At 37.1% G+C, this 23,967-nt stretch overlaps 1 protein-coding gene across 2 annotated transcripts in view; it reads right to left on the reverse strand.

Moving 5' to 3' along the window:
- Positions 1 to 23,967, reverse strand: part of CLVS2 (clavesin 2) — a 94,088-nt gene that overhangs the window by 4,957 nt on the left and 65,164 nt on the right. For both annotated transcript variants that reach the window (XM_066373339.1, XM_066373340.1), the window contains exons 4-5: positions 14,008 to 14,118; positions 7,045 to 7,265 (exon numbers count right to left, since the gene is read on the reverse strand). In XM_066373339.1, the coding sequence (XP_066229436.1) occupies positions 7,045 to 7,265; positions 14,008 to 14,118 (332 nt within the window). The remainder of the gene's footprint in view (positions 1 to 7,044; positions 7,266 to 14,007; positions 14,119 to 23,967) is intronic.

Raw genomic sequence — 23,967 nt, forward strand, 5'->3', positions numbered from 1 at the left:
CCTTTGCATCAAGGAATTTATGAACTGAGAATGCTGCATGCATTTAGAGAAAAAAACACTTATAGTGAGATTCTGCATCGGAGGGAACAACCCCCTCTGGCCTCTAGATGGAATGCTCAACTGCAAAGGATTCTACATGCACAGTATTAATTAGGCTTTAGTTCTCTTCTTCACAATGGAGCAAGGGTCTTTCCTTTGAGACTGAGAGTTTTTAGTATAGAACAGGTATATTCCAAATAGAAAATGATGACAATGAAATTATTATTAGGAGACATGAAGTGGAAATAATGAGAACCTTGATTCCTGTCTTACAGGCTTCTATGAAACAGCAACAATGTGATTGTGCACTTTTTTAACCATCCTTCAGGTTTTTAATGATAACATTAGGGGAAAAGTCAAAATTTGAATGTAATTTTTGTTTAATTTCTCACCAGAACTTTGGATACAATCAATCTTACCCTTAAAATTGTGTGAAGTGGTTTAAGACTTTTAAAAAATTAAAATCCAGGGGGACTGGGTAAAAAAGATGAAGGGATTAAGAAGCACAACTGGCAGTTATAAAACAGTCACGTGGATGTCAAGTACAGCATTGAGAATACAGCCAATAATATTGTAATAACTGTGTGTGTGTGTGGTGTCAGGTGGATACAAGACATTGGCAGAGGGTCACTTTGTTATATAAATATCTAACCATTATACATACACATAAAACTAATATAATATTGAATTTCAACTGTAATTTAATAATTTAAAAACATTTTTTAAGTTTAATTCCCTCTTGTCTAGGCAGCAGCTCTTTATGTTAGGAAAGCAAATAATTAGAAAACCCCTTACACATGACTTTGATAGCAGGTGGAAATTATGTATTAGAAAACAACATAAACCGGGAAAGGAGGAAAGTTAATGAGACATGCTACTGTTATGGCAGGAAGCTGCCATCTTAATGGCTACAGCATTAAGGAAGCAGCTGCCCTTTTAAAATTCTCCTTGGTAATGAATTTTCCCCCTGCTGCTGCATTGCAGCCAATTGGCTATTGCTGTGCCTCTTAGCAGACCTCATTAACTTTCAAACAGAAAGACTATAAGCTAAACTACAACTGCACATGCTAATGAAAAAGAAAAGCAATGGAACTGATTATCAAAGCAAAAATAATTATGGGATTAACTGATAAATTCAGTCTTTCACTTAAATAAACTTATTTTTTTCTAAAGAGAGAATGAAAAAAAGAGGTGAGAATACTACAACAGGAAAGTTTTATTTCCTAATTCATTTTTACTATTTTATCTCAATGATAGGTATCAGATGCCTATATCAGAAAAGAGGTAAACTTAAGTTGAATGTGTGTGTCTGTGAGGGCATGGGAGAGAGTGAGAGAGGGAGAGAGGGAGAGAGGGAGAGAGGGAGAGAGGGAAAACAGAACCTGAGAACTGGAGGAAAAGAGGGAAGGAGGGAGGGGAGAGGGAGGGAGAGGGGGAGGGAGGGAGGGAAGGAGAAAAGAGAGCAATAATAATTTATCTTCAAAAATATATATGAGTAAAATACATTTTAACACAATGGAGAACTGCACAAAATACTTAGTAATTAGAACTTTAAAATTGTTTTTCTTAGACTCAACTAAAAATATTGGTTTTCCAAGATGAATCCATATTAAAACATACAGAGGTTCACTTATGTTCATGCATTAAGGTATTAACTTGGTACTGGTTAGTACCAGACTGTAAAGTCCATGAGCACAGTTTCTGTCCTACTGCAAACACAATGCATTTCACAGTCTGTTACACAGTAGAATCTCAATGTCTTAACCTCTAGCCAATAGTTTCTGTACAAAAAGAAGTTCCATATTAAGTATTCAAAATGAATAGCAATTTATCCTGTGGTGAAATTCTTAACAGAAAATGTATTTTAAAGTTCTCATCAAGTTAAATCTTTTATATAAATGTTGAGGTCGGTCTATCCTAATAATATTTAATGAGTACACAGTAAAGCTCTTCAGACAGTGCAAAGTACACAATTTAAGCATTTGCCATAATGTTCTATTAAAACACACATTACACACGCACAAACACACACATCTTTTAAATCCTTATGTTCCTTGACTTTGAAAAAAATACATTAGAGGCTATGATGATTTTAATAAAATATTTTAAATTACAGTGGGTTATACAACCTGGGATTAAGTTCTCCTCATCTTCTATCATGTACTATAGACATTGGAATTGTGGGCTCTATATGGACAGCAATTCCTTGATAAAACAAGCCAGGCAGAAACAATTTCTGATTAAGATGATTAAGAATTTTGGGGGTATTAAATTACCACAAGTGTACTGTTATTTTAATCTAACAACAATTTTTGTTGTTGTTCTCTTATACCAAACAAAGGGTTAATGGCAGGATCGTAAATGTTAATGATTGGTCTGTTTCAGTTGCAGTGAAGGGAGTTTTCCACCATAAATCACAATACATCTCAGCAGTCTCCACATAGCCTCTACTGTCTTTGCAATAAATAGCTATTTTTTAATTAAAACAAATAATTTAAATTTAATTATCCAGGTATCGCTTATTTATTGATTATGCATCTACAATATTGTGCTATGCCTTAGTATTTAAAAGGCTAGATTTTGAACAGAAATAGATTCCAATTCCAGTCCTGCTATTAATTATCTCTGTTATTATGGGAAGGCTATTTAAACTTCCTAAGCTTTTGTTCCCTTATCTGTAAAATAGTGAACATTATACCTACATCACAGAGACGTATTGAGGATCAAATAGAATAATGCATACTAAAACCCCAGCTCAAATTCTGGCAGTTAACAAATGGCAGCAGTTAAGGAAATGATGTATAGAGTGAATACTATTCATACTATTGTCCGCGTTCCAATATTTGCATCACTACTTTGTAGCTATGAGACATGGGGAAGTTACTTACCTTCTCTCTACTAGGTCTCTTCATTAATAAGATAAGGATACTACTACCTTTTGAGTTGTTTAAAGAAGCAAAAGAGTCAATATATAAAAAAAAACATTAAACATTAAATAGGTTTTGGCATGCAGTAGCAATAGATTATAAATATTATTCAATAAAACTGAAGGTCATATTAGCATAACAGTATTAGTATTGTTGCTCACTGCAAATGTTATGTGCCCAGGACTATGCTAGCTACTAGAGACATAAGATAAAAGACACTTGCCCAGTTTTTTGTTTGTTTGTTTGTTTGTTTTTGTATTTTTCTGAAGCTGGAAACGGGGAGAGACAGTCAGACAGACTCCAGCATGCACCTGACCGGGATCCACCCGGCACGCCCACCAGGGGGCGACGCTCTGTCCACCAGGGCACGATGCTCTGCCCCTCCGGGGCGTCGCTATGCCACGACCAGAGCCACTCTAGCGCCTGGGGCAGAGGCCAAGGAGCCATCCCCAGCGCCCCGGCCATCTTTGCTCCAATGGAGCCTCAGCTGTGGGAGCGGAAGAGAGAGACAGAGAGGAAGGAGAGGGGGAGGGGTGGAGAAGCAAATGAGTGCTTCTCTTGTGTGCCCTGGCCGGGAATCGAACCCGGGACTTCTACACGCCAGGCTGACACTCTACCACTGAGCCAACCTGCCAGGGCCAGACACTTGCCCAGTTTAAGGCACCCCCAATCTACTGAACTTTGTACCTTTTTACATGACTATGCTATCCCTCCACAAATTTACACAGGCGGACAAAGTCTTCTTTCTATACATTTAACTAAATTCACCCCAAAGAAGAATTATCTGCAACTCTTTGGTGAAGGAATGATTTTTTCCCCCTTAATCTAAGGATGACATAAAGTTAGGAAGAAAACAGAGGAGAATAAGGCAGGGTGGAACGTAGGAACAATGTTCTCTCATCTTTGGTGGAGGAACGGCCATTCCCCGACAGAAATAAAATGAAAATCAATTTAAACTACTTCTTAATCACATTTTTTCAGAAGTTTTCAAATAGAGCAATAAAAGTTTCATGTGAGACCAAGCCTGCACCAAACAAAGGATGTCTGAAATAATAATCGGACCATGTCAGAAGCTCAGGGTTGTAGAGGTCGATGTGCTGTGAGCCAAGTTTATAGGTGGCAAAATGTCTTAACTAATTAGAGAAAAAAATCAGGATCCATAAAGACTGCACAGGGTGGAGAGCCTGAGCCAAATCTAACAAGATGATATTAATCGATTATAGTAATATGCTTGGAGGAAAACCTAAACATAGAAATCTAAAAGTAGAGACTTACTAGTTTGGGGCAGCGCAGTATGAGTCAGCAATGTGTTTTGGCTGCCTGATCGACAGTAACAGTGCAACAACAAACGTGGAAGGAACCTGTGAGTCTACAAGGCAAAGCCCGAATTCTGGAACCTCAGTGCAAGTAGTAATAGCATCAGATGTCATCTATTCAATTCAAATATGGCACTTAAACGAAGCTACTGACAGACAGCAGAAGACTACTTCATTTTTTGACTAGTACCAAGTGAGCACCTGTGTGCCAGACCCTACTCCAGGTACTGAGGACTCAGAAGAGAACAGGAAAGACAAAAGCCACTGATGTCTTCATGAAGCTTACATTGGGGGGATGGTATAAGATTAATTAAAATAAGTCATTTCACAAACTGCTAGGTGCTATGAGGAAAATAAATGGAAGTGCTTGAGGAGTGACTAAAATGAAGACGTAGAACTGATTAAGAGCTAGTGATTGATAAAGACCAAAATAGCCTCTGTAGGGGATGACCTTTGACTGAGCCAGACATTGGACAAGGTAGGAAAAGAACATTTCAGCCAGACGTGACTTAAGGAGGAACAAACTAGAGAGGCTAAAGGAGTATCAAAAAAGAAAGTTGTTTCTGAAAGATATGGGAGGAGAATAAAGGCAAATAAATTTAGAAAAGAGAGGTAGGTAGTATCAGATCATGTAGCACAATGTAAGCTATGATATAGAGTTGATTTTATATTGTATAGTCAGCAGTCATTTAAAAACTTAAAGCAGAGAAGTAAAATAATCGGATTTACACTTTTAAAATACCTTTGGATTGCCACATAGATAATAAATAGATGGTAGAAGAGCAGGGGAGGGGTGGAAGCAAAGGCAGCAGGTAAGAAGTGTTGGGGGCAGTTCAGGTGAACAGAGTGCAGGCATGGGGGTGCAGGTAAAGTCACAGAAGATATGGAGAGAAGTGTGCTCAGAGGGATCATGTTAGTTGACATGTCACAGAATGAACATTGTTAGCTGGCAAAGGGAAAGACTAAGGAACAGCGATGACAGTTGTCTCTTAATCTTTACATAGCTCTGTTCTAGAGTGAGGGCTTTCTGTGTCATGCTGTCATGGAAGGGAAGACAAAGTTTATGTCAACAGCATAGAAGACTTTATACCTCACCAATTGGAACTTCATTTCACTACACATAGACTAACTTTGGAGATATGATATCTGTTTAACAGAGTTACTGTAAGGATTAAACAAAATTAATATTCCCCCAAAAGGCACCTAGTAAGAGCCTAATTCATATGAAGTATATAGTAAATGGCAGATTGCAACAACCAATATTAGAATTTTTTTTTTTTAAAGAAGAAACCTATTCTGAGGCAATGGCTTCTAAATATTTTTATTTCAGAAAATTTTACAGAATTTGATAAAATATATATCCTTCCTAGAAAAATGTATTTTATGTGTTCACACCTCTGTGTATAGAACTTTGAAGACAACTTTTAGCACTTAATAAACCCCTTTGAAAGCCCATCCATAAACCTCTTTGGTTAAGAGAGCACAGAACTCAAATTAAGAAGTCCTGTTTTATTAAAAGGGAGTTGAGAAGCTTGAACTTGGTTTAAACATAAACTTGATGATCAGTGGAGAAATTAAAGCTGCCAATGTCATTGTCCTTTTCATGCTCTCCAAGGAAGGGTGGAATAGTCTGGGGAAAGGAGCACGTCACACACATACCAACAGTCGCAACAGCAGCAGCAAAGGAGAGGCCAGCTCAAAGAACTGGGTGCCTCTGTATGAGTCATAGTGATGACAAAGGACTGTAAGGCTTTCATCAGAGAGGGATGCAAGACAGTGTTTGAGCTGATATGTTAGATGGGTCTTAGGTCCTTACTGAGCTAAGGGAAGAGAAACTTGTAGGAGCTGTGGCTCCTTTAACTCTGTGGAGGGAAATGAACCAATAAATAATACTAAACAGTTGCTACATTATCTACATGAACCCCAGGCTACTGTGGCCTGGGAAAACCTGGGAAATAGACATTTCCTAGTTTGCTATAGAATGCAACTCAGAGACAGCGATGCATTTGTGTGTGTCTGGCACCTCCCCTGCCCTCTGTCAGCGCTAGACGGTGGCTGGATGTACAGTTTTATCCACACTGGATTCAAAACACCTAGGAAAGTGCCTATGACAGAGCACGTGTTTAATAAATATGCATTGATCAAGATAAAACAGGCCTAAAAATACTGTGAGAGTCAAAGCAGAGTCAGACTCTGACTCAACAATGAACTTTATAAAGATTAAAGCTCTAGGAAAATGGAATGTTGTGTCCCAGAGATGGCTAGGCCTTTAAACAGAAAGTTGGCAGAAATACTGTAAAGAGAGAACATAAGTTTGAATGTTAGTGTTTGAAGAGTGTGTTTGTGTGGAGGTGTTTGCTATCGATCCCTTTCTTCAAATGAAATCTTACACAGAAGTCTAATGAATTGGTTAGACAACAAAAGAATCATTTTTATTACAGTGGAGACGGGCACTGCCCCCACTCTACCTTCCTGGTTTGAAAAATTCCACCAGAACCCTGAAGTACAGTTTGAAAAATCATTGGATGTAGGGACTTCTAAGGTCCCTGTTAGATTACCTGTGAATTTGGAATAACAGAGTTGAGGTTACCTTGAATGACTATCTTTAACTCAAAATTCCTAGGCATCCAATTATGGGGGCATAAAGTGCTTTAAAATCTAACCACATATCTCCTTAAAAAACAAACAAACATAAAACCTGGAGTTAGACTTGGGTGCCTCCACCCTGGCCACAGCCCATCTACAATCTTCCTGCAGCATACCTCTTCATGGACTTGGGGGAGAGCTCCTTTTCTGCCTCTTTCCCAGGCATGCTGTAGGAGTCCACATTGTATTCACTGTCATCATCGTACTCATGGTCTAGCAGTGTTCTGGCCCAGGTTCCCATGTCATAAGGGGGCAGCATTCCTCCAAACTCAGAGGGCAGGATCTCAGGATGAATGAGTTGGTGTAGACTATTCAGGTTGTTACCATGCAAAAATATCTGCAAATACAAGAAAAGGAGTGAGAGACAACACACAGAGAAGACCAAATATTACCCAAATGCTGTGGGGAGGGAGTGATGATAGAGCAAAAGCAAAAGTTTATCATATCCATTGAAATATTTAAGCCCTTTATCCATTCTGTGAAATTGGCAGGCTGGGCCTATCATCCTAATATTTCATATAAAAATTCTGAGGCTCAAGGATTTTAAGTAGCTTCCAGAAGATCTGATAGTTATTGAGTTAAAAAGCTGGAACCAGAATTTGGTTTTCTGCTTCATAGCCAGGGATATAAACGGAATAAACGGAATCTAATGTGCATGTTTATCTGTACATCATTCTAATGTGAGTTGTGCAAAGCTGATGATGTGCATAATGAATGCTGTTAAAACACATTCTTCTCGTAAGGGACTCATCAGCTACATAGCCCATCCAAGTTATTAAGCCCTAAAGCTGTCACTGGTATGGCTTTCTCTTTGTCATCCATAAAAATAAGAATAGTGTGACCACTAAATTACCACTTTTTAATGCAAAGTATGTGATGTAAGTAAAAGTAGATTAGCATCATCATAATGAAAGGTTGAGTGAAGGTTCGAGTCCCAAAAGACTTATATTCTGTAATGTTTCCAGCATCTTCTCTACTAGAGATTTTCATGTTAATTATTCAGATAGAAAAAGAAATAATGGATTAAATATGTAAAGCTAAATGCATATATCGATTACAGGTATTACTGTCTACATAAAGCTTTTTTGTTAAACTGAAAAATTATTCAAGATACATAATCAAGATCTGCTTTCTTGTAAATTGCTACCTCTTTTCTTTCATTTTAATCTCAAAACTGCAAATCAGTATTCTCTGACACAGCATTGCTGTCATCTCATATAAAGATATATTTATTTAAGGATTAGAGTTTATAAATGACAAATAATTTCATACTTCAGGTTCAAGATAAACAGGCTAACACATTTCTCTATACCTTCCATACTTTAAGAATCTACTGAAATAAATATAGGGTGGGGCGAAAGTAGGTGATATACGCTCACAAAAATTAGGGGATATTTCAAAATGAATATGAAGTGATAAAATATTCCCTATTTTTTTGTGAGCAGTATAGTTAAATAACTATATATAATTGTTGTATGGAAAATCATACAACAATTAATAATTAATAATATAAGAATAAATTGTTTCACATACAACTGTGAACCTACTTTTACCCCAACCTGTACATAGGAAAACAAAGAAAGACTAGTCTACAAGCAGAGGCGGATTAAGGTTGGTTGAGGCTGCAGGCGCAAAAGAAAATACTGGGCACCTTAAAAAAAAGAGACAGGGAAAATAAAAATACATGTGAATTATATTTTTAAATAAATTAAAAATATTATGTACAATTAATTACACATATGAAACCAAACTTGGTTTCATTAGAAGAAAGTATAAAGTTGGGGTTTTGTGGGGCCCTTCAAAAGTTGGGGCCCAGTCCACCCACTGTTAATCCACCTCTGTCTACAACAGTGGTAGTCAACCTGGTCCCTACCACCCACTAGTGGGCGTTCCAGCTTTCATGGTGGGTGGTAGCGGAGCAACCAAAGTATAAATAAAAAGATAGATTTAACTATAGTAAGATGTTTTATAAAGATTTATTCTGCCAAACTTAGCAAAAATCCAACATAAAGTACTTGGTAAGTAATTATTATTATATGCTTTAACTTGCTGTAACTCTGCTTTATAAATTTTATAAAGTAAAGTGACTTCCCTACTTTATAAATCACCATTACTGTGGAACCGGTGGGCAGTTAGAAAATTTTACTACTAACAGAGATACAAAAGTGGGCGGTAGGTATAACAAGGTTGACTACCCCTGGTCTACAACATCAAATAAAATTAAAAGGGTTGTAGTCACTAATTGGCAAGTAATTTTAACAAATTATGGAAGAGTAAAAGCAGATGAGAGCAAGTCACTGGCCAAACGAAGCAGAAAAGAATGCTGCTTGGATGACGTGATGTGAGAACTACAGAGGGGAAAGAGGCCATCTGTCCCAGAGCACATCAGGTTAATGCACACTTTATACCTTTCCACTGCTACAGCAGCCCGAGAGAAAACACACACACACACACACACACACTGCTAGGTTCTCATAAGACATGAAAAGAATTTTTTTCTGGGATAGTTCAGCTGTAGCACTTGAAACCCTTATTTTATTAGGTAGGTAATCTTTTTATTTTATCAGATATGTTACTTTAGGTAAGAAACCTTCTTTTTCAAGTCATGCAAAATATATGGTAACAAATCTTTTCACAACATTGTTAGGTCCTCTCTCAACATTACTTTCAGCTTTGGCCTTGTTTCCTCTTTCACTAAAAATACAGAGCAACCAGATGAGACACACTCACCATCTTCTGTGTTCATGTGTTTTGTCTTCATTCTTAGAACAATAAAAAATAAATCTTACGAAGGCTAACCTCTCCACCTGGGCACAAGGACCTATCCTTTCTCCTCTACTCAATTATATTTTCCAAGCAAGTCTCTGTCTCTCTCACATCATCAAATTTTCTCGCTCTGCTGAATCTTTCCCATCAGAGAACAAACATGCCAACTCTACTCTTCCCTTCCCCCACAGATACATAAAACCTCTCTTGGCACTACTTCAACCTCCAGTTATTATCCTATTTCTCTTGTTCCCTTTATTGCAAAACTCATCAAAGGATTTTTCTACATTCACTGTCCAAATACTCTTGTCCCACTTTTCCTGAATCCAATAAAAATAGGTGTTGCCTCCTACCACAGTATGAAAATAACTCTTGTCAAGATTCTTCTTGTTGCTAAATTCTTTGTCTAAGTCTCAGTCCTTATTTTTCTTGAACCCTCAGAAGCACTGGATGAGGTAGATGATGCTCCCCATGAAAACATTTTCTCAGGATCTTTTGGTTTCTTCCTACCTTGATGGATGCTTTTTTCAGTTCCTTTTGTGATTATTCCTCATTACCCCAATATCTTAATATTAGAGAGTTCCAAGCTTTAGTTCCTGAACTTTTCTCTTTTCTAACTATACTCACTCCTTGGTGGTTTTATTCATTCTCATGGATTTAAATATTTTCCACACACTGAAAATTCATGTACTGAATCCAGACCTCCAACTTTTATTTTATTTTCCTAAACTGTGCCATTAAAAATAAATATGCTCAGCCCTGGCCAATTTGCTCAGTGGATAGAGTGTCGGCCAGGAGTATGGATATCTTGGGTTTGATTCCCCCACAGGGCACATAAGAGAAGCAACCATCTGCTTCTGTTCCCCTCCCTCTCTCTCTGGTATCCTTCTTTCCCTCCCACAGCCAGTGGCTCAATTGGTTTGAGTGTCGGCCCCAGGAACTGAGCCTTGGTTGGTCCCAGAGCATAAGCCTCAGGTGCTGAGGATAGTTCACTTGATTTGAGCATCGGCCCTAGTTGAGGTCTCTGGATGGATCCTGGTCAGGGCACATGTGGGAGTTGGAAGTCTTGTTTCCTTATCTCCCCTCCTTTCACTGATATATATATTTATATTATATATATATATATTTAAATATATATATGCTTGCTGACTGTCATGGAAAGGAGTGTGGAATACTTTTGAAAATTAACAAGAAAGAGCATTGAGTCCACTTTATTGAGAAAGAGGTAGAAATTTGTACAAACTAGCAGTGCAACCTGTTTCCTGTCAGCTCTTGGGGAGTGTCAAGATCACAGCCGTGGATTAGATCCACTGGTTGAGGCCTAGCCATTGGGTTCTAGCTCCAGCAGAGATAGTCTATTTTCACAGGCATCTTGAGAGCAGACGGGGACCTTAATTCAAGGAACTAATACTAGCTTCAACAATGAGGATGCCTGAAGTAGTCAGGGATAGCTAAGCAGTTTGGCTCTGCAGGAAAGATCCCAGGTATTGGTGAGATTTTGAGAAGCGAATCCTCGACACCCAAGCTTGATATTCCTTCCTATCAGTCAAGTACACTGTAGACTCAAAGTCATTTAATTTAATTTAAGAAAATAAATAACCAGCTGTTTTTTTAATAAAAAAAGATTCACAGTTACCCCTTAGGTTTTCTCTTTACCAGTTTTTCAGATCACAGATATATCACAGCATCTGAAGTTTAAGGTGTTTAAGTAATATTATGATATTGAATTACCTAAAACACCAGCAAGGAAATAAAATAGCTTTACATTGTGTATTGATTACATACATAGAAACTAAAAGTGTTTTAACCTATAATTATTTTCCAAATGAAAAATTCCGAGTCCTACAGTTTTTTTTTATGCAATCATTTTTTTAAACTTATTTTTATTTATTTATTCATTTTAGAGGGGGGAGAGAGAGAGAGAGAGAGAGAGAGAGAGAAAGAGAAGAGGGGAGGAGCAGGAAGCATCAACTCCCATATGTGCCTTGATAAGTCAAGCCCAGGGTTTTGAACCGGCAACCTCAGCATTCCAGGTCGACGCTTTTTCCACTGCGCCACCACAGGTCAGGCCCAAGTCCTACAGTTTTAATTAAAATGTTAAGGTTCAAATATTTCACTTTCATCAGAAATAATGCTAGAAATGCATTTGTCTAGGCATTGTCAAAATTGTCAAATTCAATCTAATAACCTCAAAACCTGGAGTTTTCCTGGTTTACTAGATGTTATCCTCTTTAGTCTTTTATAACAGAACAGACTCATGTCAAAATCACATTGGAACACTCTCCCCTATACTCAATTTTTCAAATGCTTCTCATTTTACTCTGCTTCAAATCCCAGATCCTTGCACTGGTGTCTCAGGCTCTATATGTCCCACACACCATATTCCTTTCTACCCAGTCCTCTGCCACCTTCCCAACAGCTCATTCTGCTCCAGTCTTTCTGGCCTCTTTGACGTTTGTCATATATACCAGGAGTGTTTCTATCCAAGGACCTCCGTATTTGCTATTCCCTTTGCCTGGAACAGCATTCCGAGCAAACTTCCATATTCAGCTCTACTACTTTTTAGTAGTGATCTAGAGCATATTGCTTAACTATTTTGCTTAGTTTTCCTTTCTCTAAAAGGTAAAAGAATAGTCTTGTCTTAAGAATTAAATGAATTACTATACATACAGTGCTTAGAAGAGCATGTGGAAGAGTGACTATTACAAAAGCATTTACCAGTACAATCTGTACTAACAGCTCACCTGACCATCCCTTTATAAAATTCAGGTATTATTTGTGAGGCACATTAGTGCATTTTTCTGAATTCTAAAATGTAAACTAACTTGAGACTCGGTGGTAGAAATAATTCCTAATATCAATTACAATTGTTTACAGAATTCTCTCTCCTGAACTACTAGGACATTTTCAACAAATTCATAAACAGAAAACTCTATGTCGCTAATGCTTGATGCAAACATATACTTAACAATTATTTCACATTCCCATTTACAATGAGGCTTCTATGACACTGAAATACATGAAGTGCCTCCTCGTTCACTGAAAAACATGGAAAATTATCCTCCATATAGATATAGAGTTATATATTACTGTGGAAGTAATCATTTGAAAATTGGTCACAGCACAATGGTAAAAATAGCTTTAAATGTGGAGCTGTTTTGATACAGATCTTGCTGTACCACTTTCCAGTTGTATACATGAGTAAGCAAGTTACTTACCCATTCTAAGACTTAGCTTGCTTTGAAATAGGACACAATGCTTACTAAGCTGACTTTCAGAGCTATTTGGAGAATAAAATAAAATAATTTGCATTAAAATGCATTTTTAAAATCAATATTTTAATAATACTATTGTGCTAAATGTTCTACATAAATTATCATATTCTCAAAAAAACAATTTTGTTGCAGATACTTTGAATATTATCACTGTTAGATGAAACTGAATCTGAGGACTAAAGTAATTGTAATTTAAAGGGATATTAATATTTCTACAAATTAGCATTCTTCCTGAAATGTGTGATTGATCATGACAATGATGCAAATTATATTAGCTATCACAAAATGCACTATATTCAATGCAATACATATTGTGAAATAACTCTATTATATTATAAAATTATAGCTTTTGTCTAGACCTAGTTGATATTAAGTGTACCAATAGGCCCTGGCCGGTTGGCTCAGCAGTAGAGCGTTGGCCTGGCGTGCAGGAGTCCCAGGTTCGATTCCCGGCCAGGGCACACAGGAGAAGTGCCCATCTGCTTCTCCACCCCTCCCCCTCTCCTTCCTCTCTGTCTCTCTCTTCCCCTCCCGCAGCCGAGGCTCCATTGGAACAGAGATGGCCCGGGCGCTGGGGATGGCTCTGTGGCCTCTTCCTCAGGAGCTAGAATGGCTCTGGATGCAACAGAGCGATGCCCCGGATAGGCAGAGCATCGCCCCCTTGTGGGCATGCCGGGTGGATCCCGGTCGGGCGCATGCGGGAGTCTGTCTGACTGCCTCCCGGTTTCCAGCTTCAGAAAAATGAAAAAAAAAAAAGTGTACCAATAAATATACAGTAACATGGCTATTTCTTTTTCTTTTAAACTGAGACATTAATATATAATGAATGTGCTAAAATGTTCTCCCAATTTGTGGGAAAGTAAGAGAGTTAGCTTTTAAATATTTATCTCACAGATACACTGTTCAGAATTAATCACATCTTTAAGAATTTTCAAATGTCTTCTATGTTGAATATTTATAGGCAATATAGAAGCACACAGCATGTATCATAATTCATTGTATAAAGAAGGTGAAAAAATATAAAAACAGAACAAATACCCTTTTCCGAGTCTTCTCCTTTAGGAAAGGCCGGATTACTGTATACAGAGCATGGATATACCACGGCTGGTTTACAAAATGAATTCCTCCAAATCGTGCTGGGAAACTGTCCTAGAGGAACATAGAAGGAAAGAAAATTCAACATGCTTTAACATATGGTGAAGGTTTAGGGAACTCATATAGTGGACAAATTTTTTTCACTCCACACACTTAAATATAATCTGTATAGTTAGGAGAAGAAAGAAGAAATTTATTGTATTTAACACTTTAACTTTCACACAACAACTGAAATAATATGTAATAAAGCAAATCCTTTTCAAGAACAAATTGTTGATGAGAATTTCAGCATATTTAAGACTGCTTTATTTTAAGTCTATAAACTGCCAACAGTCACAATAGGTCAAGAAACATAAATAATAGACATTAGAAGTGTGTCAGATAATAATGAGAGGATGGGATCAGAGAAGGGAAAGAGATTGGTGAAATTATATATACAGAACACAGCGTTATAGAGAGCAGTACAGCAAATCCTGGAGGGAGGGCATTGGGGGGAGGGGGCAAGAGGGATGTTGAGGAGAACATGGGGGTGGAGGGATGCATTCAGTGGAACACTTGAATCTATGTAAACACAATAAATTAAAATCAATAAAAAATAAATGTATGAAAGATAATTGTTCTATTTAAATTATTTATATGTATATTAAAGTTATTTAAATTAAAATATTTAATTAAATTTCACTCTAGTCCTCTATAATGTGAGCATTTTTAGACTTCAAAGCTCATTTTATTCTCTTTCTCTTATTATCAACTTTATTATAAACATTCTCCTTTTCTATTTCAACCATTAACAAAAGGAAATGCGCTTAAGTAAAATAAAAACCTAGAATTGCAGTGTAATAAATTTGGAGATGGATTTTGCCAGATTAAATGAAAATCAAAACACTCTGAGCTGACCCCAAGGGTGGAAATCGGCTATCATAACACCAGCCTCTGTTTAGGGAAGAACTCACTTGTGTAAAGTTTGCATCTGAAATGACGTGGAAAGGTACATCCCAAACCCATTTCACAATGGGACAGGAATCTTTAAGGGAAATTAATTGCAACATCTGACAGGGCTATGAATTTCACATAAATGAACTTGACTCTTGCTACTTGTTCAAAATTCCACACAAAATTGACTGTCAATGCCTTCTTTAATAAAAATTATACTACTAGAAATGTCTCCCAAGTGGCATCATAGTACTTGGTATTCTTCTGGATTTTATTTAAAGCATTAACAGAAACAAAAGTAGTGAAACTGAAAGAATTGCATGTGAATTTTTTTTTAATTTAAATGCTTTCTTGAACAAGATTCAAAAGATTAAAGAGCATGCACAATATAACCCCACTTAATATATCTTGTTCTGGGGGACACTTATGAGCATTAGTAATTAGTTAGTGGTTTCAAATACTGATTTTCAGAGCCAGTGAGCATTTTGAAAAGTGATTTCTACCTCTGAGAATAACACACTATAAAAAACCCACAGTACTTAAAAATAATAATAATAAATTAGAATAGCTAACAGTAAAATGTGATTTCTTTATGTCAATGTTGCTAACCTCTTTCATAAAAATGTAGTTTTGCTATCAAGAAGTTATCAACAATAATAGAAATAAATCACATAAAAATACAGACAAGTATGTTTTAAGTTATTACATTTAATGCATTAAAAGAAGGTAAATAATGTGTGTAAAATAAAAAGAATGTGAAGACAAACACCATGTGCCCTTCATGCCGTTTTAGAAGCAGCATTATCATTGGTCACCTTGAAGTTCATTGTAGTCATATTCTTTCACCCTCCCCTACATTTTTAAATTTCATATTATATTTCAAATATAGGCATTTCCCTGGTTTATATTTTATTTTATAAATATACAAATATTATATTTATTTTAAATCTATGTATTTAAATATCATATTTTTGCTAAATATGTACCATACTATTAAGTTTTTATATACTTAAAATTTTATAAAAATGTCATTACAGTGAATGTATTCTTCTGCTGTCATATAACATTGTTTTTGAAGTTAATTGCATTGAGGTTTGTACATGCTGTGAATAGCAATAGTTTATTGTCACTGTAGTATAGTATATCATTATACAGGACAACACAATTCATTTACTTTCCTCTCTCTATGCACACTGTTTTCCAAATTTCTGGTTTGTCTTGCCATTATCATCAATGCTGCCCTGCACACTGCTTCTTAAATATGTGTCTTGTGGACTTTCAAGTGTACTTTATATGTAAGGCATTTATCTTAGTGTCAATGTTGAGTCATAATGCGTATATACTTCAAGTTCACAAAACTGCACCGAGTGATTGTACCAGTTTATGTTCCTCTTTCTCCGGGAATGCAGGAAAGTTTGAGCTGTTCCACATATTGCACTTGCTAGTGTCAATTACTCTAATTTTTGCCCATCTAGTGGGTGTAAAATAAATTCTTATGAGACTTTAATTTGCTAGCTGCTTGTTTTCTGATAATTTTCATTCCATTATTAATAACATTGTTTGATAACATAACTATTTTATTCATAAGTATTTTGTTTCTGAGCCCTGGAAGACCTAAATTTGTCTCCTACCTGATTTTGTTCACGGTATCCTGTTTATGGTGAATTTATATTTGGCTAATATCAATCACAGGGAATCCTAAAAGAGCTAGTTTGAAGATGTTTTTCTCCAGACAAGATCTATATCAGCTCTTACTAGGTGCCAGCAACCTGATTTGGCTTTAATTTAATTTTCCATCCTGGGGCTTCTCTCTGCAGTGTATATTCAAATCTTAGAGTCATGTGAAAAAAATTATGGCTGCAGATTATCAAGGAAGGCTATTATCATCACCATTACTAATGGTGATATGAGAGAGGCAGAGAATTTTCCTTAAAGGTTCCCTGGCCAGCAGGGATTTTTCTAGCACGACCTATTCCTAGGAGCACCTGGAGGAACACAGGGTCTCACATCCTTTCCCCACTAGGCCTCAAGGTGTTCAAGCCTAGTTTCTGCTCCCGCCCACCATATGCCCCTGGAATTTATTGCTCTCTAAAACTCAAGGATGCTGCAGTCAACACTTGCCTCCAGAATTCCTTATGATTCATTTATTCTCCTGCTTTTTCCCCCAGTAGACTATGTTTGGCTCTGAGGGTATTTGTCTCACATTCTACAGATTTCAGCAAAGCATCTGGAAATATTTTTGTTGTGATATATTCAATATCTTGATGTTTTATGGCAGGAAGCTCTATCAGAACTTATAACCTACTGTAATACCTGAGCAAAACTAGTTAGTATGCTTTTAAACTATACTCCTAAATGAGCATTTGATCTCTAAGACAAGACTGAATGAACAACAGCAGTCAAGTTATTAAGCCAAAAGTCTTGGCTCAGTGACTTTTAAACTTTGAGATGCATGTGAAAGGTCATGCTTCTTCATCCTGAAAAAAAATGAATATGCACACTTCTACATGTAACTCACACAAGATGTCATGGGATTTCTTTAGTTATAGAATGTCTTGATTTAATCACAGTTGAGAAAGAGAAGGAGAAACACTGATGTTGAAATCAAGTACATCTAATTTAAAATTCTATTTAATGCCACCTCCCTAGCATCCAAGTCCAAAAAAAAAGACATATTCCTTGATGCTTTCCTTTTTCTCCCTGTGATACATCTCGTTTTCTTTCTTTCTCGTCCTTGTGATATTAACACATACATATATCATCCACAGTTCTTGAATACTCTTCTGTTTTTTGTTTATTTGTTTGTTTGTTTTGATTATCTTTGCTTCTTAGTTTGGGAGATTTCTATTTATATATGCTCAAGCTCAGAGAGTCCTTCTTTGGCCTTGTTTAGTCTATTTATATGCCCATTGAAAGTATTCTTCATTTCTGTTACAGTGTGTTCTCCAGCATTTCTTTTTAGAATTTCTGTCTTTGCCTGACCAGGCAGTGGTGCAGTGGAGAGAGTGCCAACCTGGGATGCTGAGGACCCAGGTTCGAAATCCTGAAGTCACCAGCTTGAACTTGGGATCATAGACATGACTCCATGGTGGCTGAGTTGAAGCCCAAGATTGCTGGCTTGAGCCCAAAGTTGCTGTCTTGAGCAGGGGATCACTGGCTTAGCTGGAGCCCCCTCCCTCTTACTGTTAAGGCACATATGAGAAAGCAAAACTATTAAAATACCACAAGGATGAGTTGATGCTTCTCATCTCTCTCCCTTCCTGTCTGTCCCTGTCCCCCCACCTCTCTCGTTAAAAAAAAAAAAAAAATCCATCTTTGCTTAAATTTTCCATCTGTTCTTACATGCTGTCAAATTTATCTATTAGAATCCTTGGCATATTAATGAAAGTTGTTTTAAATTCTTGGCCTGATAGTTCCAACATCCTTACCATGTCTGGTTCTGACACTTGCACTATATTTCCAAATTTTGTTATTTTGCCTTTTTTTTTTTAGTATGCCTTATAATTTTTTCTTTGGTCAGTGGATATGATGTACCAGGGGTGGGTGGGTGGGAGAGGAGCTGCTGTAAATAGGCCTTTCATAAGGTGGTAATAAGGGGTAGGGAAGGGAATGCATTCTATAAGCGAAGAAGATTAGGTCTCACTCTTTTTTTTTTAATCTTATTTTTATTAATTTTAATGCAGTGACATTGATAAATCAGGGTACATATGTTTTGAGAAAACATCTCCAGATTATTTTGACCTTTGATTATGCTGCATACCCCTCACTCAAAGTCAAATTGTCCTCAGTCACCTTCTATCTGGTTTTCTTTGTGCCCCTACCCTCCCTCCACTCCCTCCCTCTCCTTCCTCGCCCCTTCCCCACCCCTCCACCCCACGCCCTGTTACCACCACATTCTTGTCCATGTCTCTAAGTCTCATTTTTATGTTCCATCTATGCATTGGTTCATATAGTTCTTAGTTTTTTTCTAATTTACTTATTTCACTCCGTATCTTTTATTGAATTCGTGAGCCTCTGATCTTCAAACTCACAAGAGTTTCTTTGTTATTCTTCTCTCTCCTTAGGTGGGGCAGGTAGCCTGGAGTTGGATATTTACCTACATCCATATCAATAAGGCTCTAATAATACCCCCAAGAGGTTAGGTTCTATTAAACAGTTTCCCCTGAGGGAAAGCTTTGTTAAGAATTGAGTGCTCTAACCTGACCTGTGGTGGTGCAGTGGGTGGAGCATTGACCTGGGATGCTGAGGTTGCCAGATTTGAAGCCCTGGGTTTGCCTAGTCAAGGCACATATGAGAAACAACTAGTACCATGAGTTGATGTTTCCTGCTCCAGCCCCCCTTTCTCTCTCTCTCCCTCTAGGAACAATAAATTAAGAGGTTAAAAAAAAAAAACAAAAACAGAATGCTCTAGAATATTTCAAAATGGTTTCTTCAACTCTTTCCCTGACAGAAACACAGAGATTTTTCTCTGATATTTACTGGCAGACTTTCTTGAGCTATATCAGAAGTGTGGACGTCTCCCCCTCTGACCAGCACCACCTGGAGTTTTTATCTTTCTGTCTTGCTCACAGTGAGCTTCCAGCACTGACAATTACAGCTCAAGTTGCCCTGCCCCAGCACTGCTTCCCACCGTTTCCCCTCATGAGTATCTGTGCCAGTAAGCAGAGACTCCCTGTCATCACTTATCTCTCCAACCTTGGTGGTAGTGGTGTGCCCTGTATGCTCCTCTCTCTTATGGCTCTAGGAAGAGTGGTTGACTTTTCAGTTTGTTTAGTGTTCTACTCATTGTTAGGACATACTGGCAACTTCCAAGCTTCTTACAAGTGACACTTGAAACCAGAGTCTAATACCCTCCTTCTGATCATACCCCATATCCTGAATTATTTATGTCCCAACCTGCGTGGCTTCATATTTCCATATCTACCTCCCTGATACCAATGTGATCGCAGTAAAATTCAAAAGCCTCCACTTCCCTGCTCAGCACATCACTTATCCCCTTCATTTCTGCACATGTTCATGTGTTGTGTTGTAGCTCATTGACTTTGTCCTCTCCCCTATGCCTGCCATGGTCTGCCCTCCCTTTTTGTATGATCTGCTCTTGCTAATTCTTTAAGAAGTATTCAGGCAATATCATCTCCAGGAAGCCCTTTCTGCTTCCTTCTCGACTTTTTAGCTAATTGTTATTCCTTAAAACCCCATCATCACCAGCACAATGCCTAAGTCCATCAGTGTCCTTGCCATGTTGCCCTGAAATTGTCTCTTTATTTGTTTTGTCTTCACTGTTACACTGTGAGCTTTTTGGTCTATGGGTGCTGAGCATGGCATCCATTTCCACCTGCATCATGCCTGGTTCAGTAGGGCAGGGAATGAAGGACTGAGATATATGAATCTTATAGCTGGGATTCTAAATAGGAGAGTTCTGTCAATGAAGTGCACTTGAGTAAGATTTAAAAAACTAATGGGAGCCTGACCTGTGGTGGCACAGTGGATAAAGCGTCGACCTGGAAATGCTGAGGTTGCCGGTTCAAAAACCCTGGGCTTGCCTGGTCAAGGCACATATGGGAGTTGCTGCTTCCAGCTCCTCCTCCCTTCTCTCTCTCTGTCCCTCCTCTCTCTCTCTCTCCCACTCCTCTCTAAAATGAATAAAAAAATTTAAAAAACTAATGGGAGCCAACAGTCGCCTTCCTGCTGCAAGCTCTGGCAGGGTTTGCATCACTGTCTGAACCTCACTTTCCACTTTGTAGGTGCTACTTTGGAGGGTGATAGGCGCCTGGAACAGCAATAGTAGCATGTGGAGACAGCAGTTTCTCGACCTCTGGATCATATCTGCAGGGTGATCCTCCCCTAACTTTCATTTCTCCCACTTTTCCAATAAGGTTTTAAGCATTAACTCTGTATTAAATTCATTTTTTCTTAAACTATTCAGAGAGATTTCTGTTTTATGCACCAAACTCTGAGCCAGACTGTACCTGACTCATCTTTACATTACCATTGAATGAAGTAGATTCTGATATCTACTTCTTTTTTTTTTTTTCTTTTACAGAAACAGAGAGAGAGAGTCAGAGAGAGGGACAGACAGGAATGGAGAGATGAGAAGCATCAATCGTTAGTTTATCATTGCACATTGCAACACCTTAGTTGTTCATTGATTGTCTTCTCATATGTGCCTTGATCACGGGCCTTCAGTAAATTAAGTAACCCCTTGCTCGAGCCAGCGACCTTGGGTCCAAGCTGGTGAGCTATTGCTCAAACCAGATGAGCCCGCACTCAAGCTGGCATCCTTCCTCATCCCATTCTTACGCTCTGTCCACTGCACCTCCACCTGGTGAGGCTGATATCTACTTTTTAAGTAAACTACTTTTCAGAGCCACAATTTCCTTATCTGAAAAATGGGGAAAACATTTAACAGGACTGCTAATGGCTAACCACAGCTGGTATTCATTGAATACACCTTTGAGGTACTGAGCTAACCATCTGAACTATCAACTCCCACTTTATACATATTTCATATAACCTCTGAAATAACTACAGAGGTTAAACTTATGTGGATAAATATATTTATATGAATCATAGGTACATAAGTAAATTATTCATATATTTCTAACAAAAATGTTTGCCTGAAATGTGCAGCTACTCGAGAAGAAAAACTGAGAGTCTTTACTATTAACATATAATTCAAGTTATTTAATAGATTTTGATTAAATATAAAAATTGTGTGTTAATATAATACTATTAAAAGCAAGTTGTCAGATTTGAGAATAAAGCAATATAATTTCTGGTGCAATCATGATACTGCCATAAATGTGAGCAAAGTCAACTTTTATATGAGAAGTAAATCCACAACTTTGACTTTATTTCATAGGATTGTCTGTAGTTCCTAAATCTATCAACTGTATTAAAAAGTGTCTTCAGTGTAGACATCAGCAAAAATTGTGTGTAATTTAGATTTAAATCTATTAGGCTTTATTACATGTTTGTTTCTCTTTTCTCCAATTCTTGCATTTTTTTGAAGCACTTAGTTTCAGCTACTATAATCATTACAGTAAAGAGTATATAACAATAAATTTGTAATTGTTGAAATTACACTTTTAATTCCATTACTCTACCCTTAAAGTTATACTAGAATCAAAATTACTCCACCATTCTTCTGGTATTTTTCTGAAGTGAGAAGTGGGGTAGGCAGACAGACAGACTCCCGCATGCACCCAACTGGGATCTACTTGGTATGCCTATCAGGGGGTGATGCTTGGCCCATCTGGGCCCTTGCTCCATTGCAACTGGAGCCATTCCAGTGCCTGAAGTGGAGGCCATGGAGCCATTCTCAGTGCCTGGCCCAACTTTGCTCTGGTGGAGCCTTGGCTGCGGGAGGGTAAGAGAGAGATAGAGAGAAAGGAGGGGGGAAGGGTGGATAAGCTGATGGCCACTTCTCCTGTGTGCCCTAGTCAGGAATTGAACCTGGGACTTCCACACACTGGACCAATGCTTTACCACTGAGCCAACCAGCTAGGGCCTTCCACGATTATTTTATGATACTTTTTGTATAAATATAATAAATTGCTTGTCATAGAAATTTTGAACCAAAATAAAATATAATTTTTAAAAAGTCATTCACAGCCTTACCAACCAGAGACAAAAGCAATATGCTAAGCATCTTGGGGTATGCTTCAAATTTTTTTCAGGAAATTTTATATCCATGACATGAAACTTAACAGTCTAGAATTATGATAATAGTTTTTTATAACAGCTCATAAGTATACAAGATATATAATATCACTAACTCTAAAAGTATTCCTATGTATAGAAAGTAGAAGGTAATTACTGTAGCAGTTGGTACTATTGGTTCATAAGTAACCTCAATATTAGTTTCCTTCAGATATGATTAAACTTACTAAAATAGGTCTGTTTTGACAGGTTAATCACATTGTGTTTTCCTAGACATATCTTATGGGGTGTCCTTTATTGATAATTTAATATTATTTGTGTACCTCATATTCATCTTTTAGAATGTTGTTTTGGCTATTTGTATACACATCTTAAACAACTTCTAGAAGGCTAAGATTTCTAAAGGAATTCATGTATATTTTCATTTCAAAGCCCTGTTCCCATTCCCTACCCTTCCCTCTTATGCAGTATCTAGTACTGAAAAGTGTGAAGTAGTTGTGATCCCATATATTTAGTCTTATCAATAGTAGACAGACAGATCCAGGAAAGTAATTCAATTGCTTTCATGAGGGAAACAAAGATTTCACTAACACATTCTAACTAGTATCTTCTGCCAAATTGAGAGAAGATAGCCAGAAAATTATTTAATTACCAGCTAATTGGAGTGTCTTTTCTGTTCATGTCTCATAATTGGTAATGAGCCATATGTAAATAAATGCAAATAACAGTTTGAAAAGAAAGGATGTTGTCCCTGCTACAGAGATAAGAGTTTAACTTGGAATTGTACACATGCAGGGGGATGTTAGTGCTCCATCTACTTAAATTCTAACTGCCCATTAAAATGTCATGCTGGCCAGGTTGGCATAAAATAAACTTGGTTAGAAGCAAAGAATTGTGTAGAAGCAAAATTTTACCAAAAAAGTAATTGCTTTAATATATAGGAAATAATATGATAAACATTATCTACAACCAGTTTGTTTAATACTTAAAAATTCTTCCATTAGTAATAAATAGAGAAAAATTTGTTTAATGATTAAAGTAATATTCAATTCCTATTACAGGAAACAAGTTAGCCTTCAAATATATATCACATTGAATTTCAAAACATGAATTTAGCAAATATTTCTATTTGATGAACAATCCCTGAAATAAAATGCATATAAGTTTTTATTTAAGTTATTATTTCTTAGAAAACAGTGTCTTAATTTTAATAAGTGTTTTAAGAACTCTAGATTAACCATGATGGATCATTTAAAAAGAGTGATTAGCAAGATATATTATATAATTTCCCATTAATACTTATCATTA

The sequence above is a fragment of the Saccopteryx leptura genome, chromosome 3 (genome assembly GCF_036850995.1).
Source record: "Saccopteryx leptura isolate mSacLep1 chromosome 3, mSacLep1_pri_phased_curated, whole genome shotgun sequence".
NCBI lineage: Eukaryota > Metazoa > Chordata > Mammalia > Chiroptera > Emballonuridae > Saccopteryx > Saccopteryx leptura.